The 11092-nt window shown below is 33.0% G+C and overlaps 1 protein-coding gene across 1 annotated transcript in view; it reads left to right on the top strand.

The window, feature by feature from the left end:
* The first annotated feature begins 1293 nt into the window (after nucleotides 1–1293).
* The window catches only part of LOC106478322 (ATP synthase subunit beta, mitochondrial), a 25311-nt gene continuing 15512 nt past the window's right edge, over nucleotides 1294–11092 (top strand). The window contains exons 1-3 of the mRNA XM_013938860.2: nucleotides 1294–1453; nucleotides 6735–6917; nucleotides 8132–8428. Coding sequence (XP_013794314.1) covers nucleotides 1336–1453; nucleotides 6735–6917; nucleotides 8132–8428 — 598 coding nt within the window. The 5' untranslated portion in view covers nucleotides 1294–1335. The remainder of the gene's footprint in view (nucleotides 1454–6734; nucleotides 6918–8131; nucleotides 8429–11092) is intronic.

Here is an 11092-nt window from a genome sequence, read left to right as displayed (position 1 = left end):
ACCTGAGTTCTAGAGCTGACACCAGTGTTTTATAGTTGTGTCTGTCGGCTGCTGTCAACTGTCCAAGTATTTCCAGTGGTTGTCCATGTAACCTTTCCTAATTTAGCAGTGAAAGACTAGAGAGAAAGCAGCTAGTCAACACCACCCATCATTACCGTGTGTGTGAGAGGGGGCTTATATACAGTGCATCAAAGGAGGAAACGGTGTATTTTGGGTTTGCTCCGGTGCCATAATTCCTTGCTACGACACTACCATCCGCCGCCTACTCTTGCGTTACTCTTTTACGAACGAATAATGGAAATTAGAATTACATGATAGCACCTCCACGACTGAAAGGGCGTGCATTTTCGGCGAGGGGAGTCGAACCCACGACCTGCAAAAGGAAGGTCGAGTGACCTAATCACCAGGCCAATAGATGTTTTTACACTACTGTAAATAATTTTGAGTTTATTTTATTTTCTGTATTTGCTTCAGTGTTTTCTGAAGATGGAGTGAGACTATTCTGAAACATCTAATTATAAAGTTTGCCCTCTTTTGTGTTCAGTTATAACTGAAGATTCGATGGACCCATTGCCACCTGACGTGTCATATTTCCTGAGGAATTAAGATCTCCCAGGGAGTGACCTAGGGAGTCAGTGTTCGGATCTAACTCCCCATTTCACCCGTGCGAGTCCCTATGCTTTTCTCATGAGTTGACAGAGTACACTAACTAGTCACAAAATAAAACAGAATTTTAAATTTTATATGAATTGCAGTAAATTGCATAAACGAAATATAGTTGAAATATTTCAAGCTCCTTAATTAAGGAAAAGTGACAACTGTAAATTAACAAATTATTTTTAAAGATAAACGCACAGGCGTTACCAACCCAGCATAAACCCTAAATGAAAATAGAACTAAACATTCCAATAACGCAAAATGGAAGCTTGCGCCATAACAAAAAAAAAGTATTTTTTTCCTTAAATTAAAAAAAAATTGCTAAATACTTCGTAAAAAATTACATATTTTAAATGTAATATTTGGTACAGCATATTATGTGCCATTTAATTAAATTTAGAAACAATGCAATGAATGCAATACAAAATCGGTTCTTGTTCCAAATAGTGAATAAATATTATTTATATCAAATTATTGTATTCATAACGGAAGATAAGTTTTCACTCTGTAATTAATATATTTTACATATTCTTATAATACAAAAAATACCAGGAATTTATGAGAAGTTGTGTTGGCTACGCCATCAAGCGCCAGTGTTCCGAAAGAGCTAAAGGACACGATCTAATTTGGTTCTGCTACTGGTGCAGTTGTGAGTTTAGTGTTGCAGAAGGTGGAACCATGTTGAACGTATTGGGGAGGACTTGTTCTTGTATTTTAAAGACGGCTAAACCTGCCGTTTCTCTATCAAAAGTACAAGAAACTAGTTTTAAAATCATTCCAACTTTATGTACCAAACGTAAGTATGAAACGAAGTTGTTATAAAGCTTACCCAAATTTGGTAATGCCGATAGCTAAGCCTATTTTAACTCCATAAGTTACAAATTCAAGTAGGTTGCCTGGCTGAATGAGCCCGCTTAGCATATTTATATGATAACGTTTTTATTGGCTGACTCGTAGTATAATGTTATGAAGTATAATTATCCAACTAGAAACTTGAAAGTAATACAACTACAAGTCAAAAACAAAACTACTTCTGTACTCTGTTACGAGTCTTAACATTTTAAGTAGTAGTTAGAACTTAAAAGTACTACTACTAATTAACTTTAAATGATTTGTTAATGTTATTGGAAGTATAACATATAAGTTATAACTACTTGGACTAGTGAACTAATCGTAAAGAGTTAGTCATTAAATTTAGGTCTTACACTGCCAAACAAAGCTCAAGGGCAACAAGGGGTAAGTTAGCCCATTTAGCCTTACGGTCATCCCATCCACAAAACATAAAATTGGTAAGCCCTTATCGTTCAGATATATATATATATATATATATCTCAAGCCTTTGCTGCAATCGCCACATCCTAGGGCTATCTATTCCAAAGACCAACTACCCTGTTAGAAAAATTTAATTGTTTTAGTGAAAAATGACTCTTAGTCCTACCCTATCAGAATATATATTTGTGTATCCCAATTCTATCATTCTCACCATTGAGTATGAACAAATATGATTCTCCAAATTATTTTTTTCTGTAAGGAGTAATCACTTCCAGAATTCTGTCCCTGGGAGTAATTTAAATTTTTTTATAAAGTGGAACAGAAGTGTTTTGTGATAAAAAGTAATTTAACTAATAATAAATTATTTTATTATTTCAAATGGTAAAATTTGTCAGGATTAATTTAGTAGTCATAATAAACACCAATAATGACATTAATTATTTAACACAAAATTGGATCATTCACAAGTGCACCAATAGAAACTTCTGGCAGTTAGAGAACTTCCAAAACATGCATACCTCCACTGACACCAAGTTATTTCTCGATTTTCATCTTTGCCATATAATGCTGTGTTTGCTTATTCCAGTCTTTATATACCCCACTCGACTGCTCTCGGCAATATTTAATTTGCAAAACTTTACTCCGGCCTTCTATGCAGGTACGGTATATAAGCACTATACGCAGACAATAAAATCACTTTTTTTCCCCGACAAAGCGTGACTAACATTTTGTGATTTACATTTGTTTCATTTTCACTTTTATAATAATTGGGAATTCTTTGTTTTGTTATCCAGAGATATATTTTGTTGAATTTGTTTTTTCCTACAAAAAGAATTGTATATGAAGTCCCATGTAAAGGTTTCAAATAGTTGTTCTTTTTTCTTCTAGGGTTCCTATTGATTTCTTTTGCATCCCACTCGGTAGCAAGTGTTGCCCAGTCGGGTATGCTTGGATTTAAATTCCGCACTAGCAACCTTTTTATTGGTTCCAGGTTGCAATGGGCTCTTTCGAGATGAGGTGTTCCATGAGATCATCTGGACACAATTCCGGATGGTGATATCATGTTATAATATTTCTAATGGACTGCTACTCATGGACTATCATGGGTAAAGCTGAAAGGGATTTTCCAGTCCCTGCTGATCTTAGAGCTGAATCAGTCGAGATCAGTTTGCTTTTAAAAATTAGGGAATGTGGTTCACCTGTTGCACTGTCTCTGGAGACCTGTTCCTCAGGACTTCCCAATGCTTATCTTCTACTAGTGGAGCTCAGGAGCCCTTACCACACCCAGTTCCCAGTCACTGGGGTAGTGGATAGAGGATTTTCCTTCAGTGTGTTGAGTTCCACACCCTCTCCATAATTCCATGGATAAGCAGAATTCTCCTTACCCACTTGGTGAGGGAGTAAAGACAATTGTTTGTAAATCCATACTGGATGAGTTCTGGACTTTGGTGGAGTATGGCATCCAGACCTTGGATGTTGCCTTTTGGACTTTTCTTGTTGATCGGAAAGATTATCCACTTTGTTGCTGCTTTCTTTCTTTCATAAATCCAGTATTTCGAAATGCATCATTCTGTGGTTACTGGTAGGGATCCTATCACAAAGATATATATCTGGAGTCCAACTGCCCTGGCCCTCTAAGTGGGATATGGATACCATGACTCCTTAAATCCAACCTGTGTTGTGGAATCTCAGCTGTTTGGTTGGGGTTGGACCATCATATTTGTATTATATTCTACCCTGTTCAATTTTCTGTAGTTTGGAGCAAAGAGCATACCCGTTCTGGATGTAGTGCGGTGTTCCCCACTTTGATGCCACTTCTCGTGGTACATATTTGTTCTCTGCACACACTTTCTGTATGATCTCTGTCCTCACTGGCTCCTCTGCCTTCTCAATGTGGGATTCTAGCTATTAGTGTCAGTGGAGGTATGTATGTTTTGGAAGTTATCATTTTCCTAAACTGAAAATGTATTTCCAAACATACTTACTTCCACTGACACTCTCCCTCCCTTCCTCCCCACTAAGAGCCAGTGTTAGTGACTGGAAGGAGGTAAGTCTCGAAAAAAGTGATTTTATTGTCTGCATACAGTACTTATATACAGTACCTGCGTAGAGGGCGTGTGAGGGCCAGCATAAAGTTTTGCAAATTAGATATTGACTGGAGCAAGTGAACACAATATTAGATGGCAAAGATGATGATCGAGAAATAGCTATTAGTGTCAGCGGAGGTAAGTATGTTTGGAAATACATTTTCAGTTTAGGAAAATAACATTTATTTTTGCACATCTACTGTGTGTACTGTGCAGAACTGGAGAAAGCTACAAGAATGCCACATTTAATTACTGTACTACCATTAAAGTAGCAGGAGCCATATTAATTTTTCCATTTCAGTAGAACAACTTCTCAATATTTTTTAAGGCCATAAATGACTGATTTTTGGTCAGGAATTACACCAGTACACACCTTATGTGGAGCACTGATGCACTGACCCTATCAGTTCCCTTAATAAGAAGAATCTTAAACACCTCAATCAGAGCTACACTAACTCTTCTTTTTTAAACAGAAAACAATTTTAAGGATATTAACCTGTTCTTATATGACAACCTTTTAATATCATCCTAGTAGCCCTTCTCTGAACCCTTTCCAGTGGTTTTTAACTTTCTTTGTATGAGTTAAAGGAAAGGTTGCTGAGAGGTTATTGAAAGTGACATTTTTATGTTAAGCAATACAAAACAATTATCGTATGCATTGTTAATGGGTTCAGAACTACAGCAGCATGCTGTATTATTATAACACCAAATTACTTCAGTGGTTCCAACTGTTTTTCTGTTGCCTTATAAGTTATACATAACTTTCTTTTTACTGGAAGAATAGCTTTGACAAATGTCACTATCTCATTAGTCACAAAACTGAAATGGTGCTCTATTTCTAATTTACAATTAATTTCATTCTTAATTCTCAGTAGTCATTAAGTGTAAATTTTGGACATGATCTGCACAAGTCAAGTATTACAGTACTGATACAGGTTGTTTTAAAATATTTCAAGATGTTTAAGTGAGAGTTGTGTTAAATAGCTTAATACTTAATATTGAGAATCAAGTTTCAAACCTCTTGTTTTGTGGAACAAATGTAATCCACAACATTACAAATTTAAAACAGTCATTCACTATCTGCAGCCAGTTGTATGAAAGTAATTGTTTTTAATGAAACAGAATTATAAAAATATGATAAACATTATTGTGGCCAGACAGTGGTAATAAAAAGAAAAGCATCTTATTGTACTACAATTTCCATGGTCGTTATGAACAGTATGATGAAACCCAGTATCTATAGGTTGAAAATTATTACTAAGTAAACTAGAAATAGAAATTTCACTAAACAGTAATAAAAAAAAAATAATGCTAAGGAAACCACTTTTTACATCTAATACAGTGAAAGAGTATGGCATACTTTTTACAAAATCAAATTTCTCTGAATAGATTTTTATAATCTGTTAACTTGTTTTCACTACAACTAAACTCAAGAGACCACACTTAGACCTGTTTCTTCACAACACCAGTGGTGTTCTCACTTTATGCTTCTCTGTATTGAAATTTGTTTTCTGTACTCTTGATCACTCATTAAGGTTGTCTTGGTCCACTTAATTAAAAAGAATATTGACCATAAAATCAGTCAACATTTTACTGTTGGAAATTTTAAAATATCTCAACCTTAGTAACTTTCCAATTTGTTAACGTGAATGATGAACAATAAAAATCCAAAATTTCTGATGAAAGACCCACATAATCGTATTACTACTGCAAAATTGGGAATAAAAATCTTTAGAATTTTGTGAGTGTTAGCTTTAAGTATGAAATTGTGCATTAAAATATTTAGTTAATATCAATAAGTGAAATATATGAGTTTGTTGGATCAGATGGTAGAGTACTAAGAAGTGTAGAGCAGTATGTTACATAGGTTAAGTGTGGGAAAACAAAATATTTGATCAATATAAAGGTTCTTGTTGATATATTTTAAGCAAACGACTAACATTAATAAATGTAGATTGTGAAATGAAGGAAACATTTCTTCTCAGTTTAATTTGTGTCAATTAAACTGACAAAAATCCCAATTTTATACAATAAGAGTAAAGTAAGTTTTGCACAATTTTTAAGTATTTCAGTTGCTTAAAAAAACATCTTTTTGGACAATGAACAATATAATTTGTTTTAATTTTATTCCCTTAGCAAAAACTTTGACTTTTAAAATTGATTACACCTTTGTTGTTTTTTTAGATTAAACTGTAGATCTGTGTTGTAAAAGCCAGAAAACGTCATTGCTTTTGCCATATCTCAACCTCCTGACTTTTCTTTTTAATATCAATGATAGTGATATTCATTTTGAACATCATAAAATTAAAATTCAAGTTATTTACTGTAGTCTCTCTTTTTCCTACAGTGTTTTGGGATTAGAGCAAAAATGAATTAAATATAACCTCGAAAATTTAAGATTGAAGTAAATACTTTAACTGGTGTAAGGAGAATTGATCAGTCAGGTTTCTGTGATAGTGTATGTACTCAAGTTTTTAATTACTCCAGTTATAATATCACTTTTTGTAAATAAGCTGAGTAAGAGGAAACTTATAATTTGAAATACATTAATGTTTGACAAATTTTTGCAGCTTAACCCTAAATATTAAGTTTATATTGGCTAATTTTTATTAATGGGCATGATATAATTGCTATTAAGTGACTTATCTATATTTTATGGTAGTTCAAATAAGATTTAACTGGATAAACATATGTTAATTCCTTGTTATTTTGTTTCAGATCAAAACTATGCAACAGAAGCAGCTACTTCAGCAAAACAAAGCCCAAACTATGGAAAGATTGTAGCAGTAATTGGTGCTGTTGTAGATGTTCAGTTTGAAGATGACTTGCCACCCATTCTTAATGCATTGGAGGTTCAAGGCCGAAAACCTAAGTTAATTTTGGAAGTTGCCCAACATTTAGGTAGGTTTTTGAATATAGAGTACTAAAGGATAAAGTGAAATATTACCATGTTCTTTAATGGGGCCAAGTTTTATCTGCCTAGGTAATTGATTGAATTGACAAAGAAAAACACCTAAGAGATGTTTATAGAATATATATATAAATTAATATATATATATAAGGTTTTAAACTTATTAAATATATTAAATGAAACCTTTTTATTAGAAACTAAAGCTGGCATGCTATATATGTAGGGAGACGTACAAATCTGTAATTGAAATTACAACAAAAGTAAGCAATTTTAATTTTGTAAAAATTTAGTTAGGAAATAAATCTTTTCAAATTTCTAAAGCTGAGAATTAATAAAAGTGTCACATATAGATAAGATTTTACAGAGCCACATAACTTATAGGAAGCTTATTTCAAGTTACAATTTGGATATCAAGTTTTCAAAACCTCGAGACAAAAAAAAACAATACTAAGAGATGAATAGATCTGTAGTCTCCAAAATCTTTGTTGTTTTTTTAAAATAGTGATAAGTTTACAAGAATTTTCCTGTAGATCAACAGACTTTTGAATGAAAAAACAATTGTCAACAACTTGAAATAAATATCAGTTGATACATAAAATTGAAGACATAATGTGAGGAAGAGAAATATCATTATGGATAAGAAGAGCTAGAAAATTAGTGTAAACTTGCTTTTATTATGGAATACATGATGAGGTTGTGGTCCCATGATATTGTTGCACACATTATTCGATGTGATCTTCGTAAGTCCCAATTAAAGGTGAGAAAGTTTATTACAGTAACATTTGTTTTTTGTAGATTTTAAAATTTATTTAAAGTTTCTAGATATTGGATTAAAATGAAATGCTCATTTAAGCTGTATTTTGTTTGAAATACTATCTCAGGTTGAAAATTCATTAATACAATCTTTAGTTTCATGTACATTTGTAAATAAAGAACTTAGTCTAGCTAACAGTATCTAAATGATTCTTAGCAAGTGCAAGTTTAAGTATCTCAGTGTAATGGAGAATATATGTGTACCGAAACCTTAGTTGTAGAGTACACAAGCTTGTGTAATATCATTTATGGTAGATTTTTGTGCATAGATACTTTTAAAAAATCAATTTAAAAACATCAAAATTGTGCTTGAAAGAAACTGGTTTTTCTTTTGACTCATTTTTGTGTAAAGGAGAAAGCTTTAACAACACTTAGCTAATTACTCTCATAGGTGAAAACACTGTTCGTACTATTGCAATGGATGGAACAGAAGGTTTAGTCCGGGGCAACAAAGTTCTTGACACTCAGTCTCCTATTAAGATCCCTGTTGGACCTGAGACTTTAGGCCGTATCATAAACGTCATAGGCGATCCCATCGATGAGCGAGGCCCAGTCAACACTGACAAGTATTCTGCTATTCATCAGGAAGCTCCTGAGTTTGTGGAGATGAGTGTAGAACAAGAAATTCTGGTTACAGGGATTAAGGTGGTTGACTTGCTGGCTCCCTACTCAAAGGGAGGGAAAATTGGTGAGATTCAAAACATGTATAAATTTTGCTGTTGATGGGATTGAAAGATAAAAGTAGTTATATCAACTTTTTCCAGCTGTTGTGACAGTTCTGCATCTGGAGATAATAAAATTTTAATAATTACATCCCCCAGAACAGTTTTTATGTACTGTTTTTATCATAGTATATCTATTTCTAAAAACTGGAACAAGTAAAATCCTGTTTACAGTAATATAAATATATTAGTGATCCAGATAAGTTTTTTCTTTAAAGAGTAAGCACTCCCAGAATTCTGTCAGCAGGAGTAATTTTACATTTTTTACAAAGTGCAGCAGAACATTTTGTAGAAGTAGTTTAACTAATAATTAATTATTTTATCATTTCAAACTTTTATTTTTTAGATAAAATTGGATCATTCACGAGTGCACCATAGAAACTTCTGGCAGTTAGAATGTGCTTATTTTTGCAACGCTACTTTGTGAACTGTGCAGAGCAGCAGAAAGCTCCAAGAATGCACCTTTAATTACTGTGCTACTCTTAAAGCTGCAAGAGTACTATTCATTTTTTCACAACAGTAAAACAACCTCTCAATATTTTTTTTAAGACCATAAGTGTTTTATTTTTAGTTGGGAATTATGCTGGTATGCCCCTTATCTGGAGCACTGTATATATTTTGTAAATTGTTAGCTTGGAGCATATTCAATGGCTATTTCAATTTTGAAAGCTATATGTAAAACCTAATTGGCTCTTTGTGATTTTGCATTAAATTTCAGAATGTACAACCATCTTACACAATTATTTTTCAGGTTTTGTTAGGTATATCAGTTTGTTTTAGACTAAGAAAATCCCTAATTTTGCTATCCTTACTGAATATAAAGTTATATATAGGTTATGTATTAGCAATGGGAAATAGCATGCAAGTGTATGAAAATATTGTGCCATGTGACTGTATGAAGAGACATTTGACTTGAAAACTATCTATTGAAGTACTATAATTTTTCAAATATAATACACATTCTAATCTTGGTGAACAGTCAAGTTTGCCTTATCACCATAAATAATACACAACTAGAATTGTAATACTATCCATATAATCGATAATTGCTTGTTCACCTTAGCATTTGCTATGTTTGCAAATGAATGTTCTCAAAAACCCATATAAAGCTGCTGTTCATTATTCGTGGCCATATGCAACAACTTTGCTACAATGGGGTTCGTGTAGTTTGTTCTGAAACAATTTCTCCCTGATAGCAGTTTTGATTTTATAAGACCAATTTAAAAATACACCATAAAATCAAAGCCTATCACAACAAAGCCACATTGGCTGTTTACAGTCAAGTACTGACACTTAGTTCAGTACTTAACACTCTCAATATGGTCTCGGACAATTTGACCTACCATGTGACCTCTTTGTACTTGTTCAAAGTGTTTATAGATTTGATACTACTAACTTTTAATATTGTGTGTATATCTTCACAAAATTTGGTAGTCTTTCAGTAATCTTTCACTTACAAAAAATCATATTTTTTTAGTGAAGTACTTTTAATCAACTAAAAAAAATATTTGTGAATATATCAAGTATTTCAACACTACTTGTCTGGAATAGTCCATGAGCAAAGAGATTTTCGTGTTAAGATGAAAAATACTTTTCTTCATCTCAAATTTCATTTATGTAAACTCTAAAATCTATTAGATACATTTCAAATGTTTGTTTTCAGTAAAACTTTATATTTTATCTGTTATTTTCTCTACCCTCACTCTATACAAGATTGGTCAAGCTGACCGACCTTATAACCACCAAAAGAAAATCAAAATAAATCTAAATTATCCTCTTTTTCTTTCTAGAGTGACTTCAAGTTGTAACATGAAACTACATTCGTTTATCCTAAGTAGCTTTAAACTCTTAACAGTATACATCTATTTATAATAAAATTGTTTTATCGCCCTTTGAACTGTGTCTAACTACTGTTCATGCCATTATAAGTTGTAAGTCACTTGGAAAACGTGCAACCTACATTACACCACTGAATTACATTACCCATGAGCTGCTCGCATATGTGCCTAATCTAACCTGAACTAACATATAAAGATCTCAATTTTTACATTATAGTTAATTTTATAATAATAAAGAATACACGTGAAAAACAAGAAATAAAATACATACCTGTGTGAACGAAGCTTGTACTAAAGAGAAATTGACAACTGGTTGTTCAGAACACAGCGTAATATAATGTGCCATTTGATATGTGAACACCTTGGTTTTCTGTTAATAATATAGAATTCAGTGTAAGAGAGAACTATTAACAAATCCTGAAAGAGAGGATGTGACAGGTGGGTGTGACAAGAGGGGTCTGATTTTCTATTTGATGGCTCTGTAACCAAATAAAATTGAAAGCTATAAAAAATATGGTTTGTCTGAGCAATGACTAATGTATAGTGAGTAATTTATGTTAAATTTCATACTTATTGGAAGGGTGGTGAATAAGATAGAGAAGATGAGATGCCTACAGAAAAGTCCCCTCGTGGGTCAACTGTAAGTCTTCAGATTTGCAACACTAAAATCAGAGGTTTGATTCCCCTTGGTGGACACAGCATATAGCCTGATGTGGCTTTGCTATAAGATGACACACACACACACACACACACACACACACACACACACACACACACACACACACACACACA

This window comes from Limulus polyphemus, unplaced genomic scaffold (assembly GCF_000517525.1).
Source record: "Limulus polyphemus unplaced genomic scaffold, Limulus_polyphemus-2.1.2 Scaffold199, whole genome shotgun sequence".
Lineage (NCBI taxonomy): Eukaryota > Metazoa > Arthropoda > Merostomata > Xiphosura > Limulidae > Limulus > Limulus polyphemus.
The sequence above is the reverse complement of the archived record's forward strand: the minus strand, read 5'-3'. Positions and strand labels throughout refer to the sequence as shown.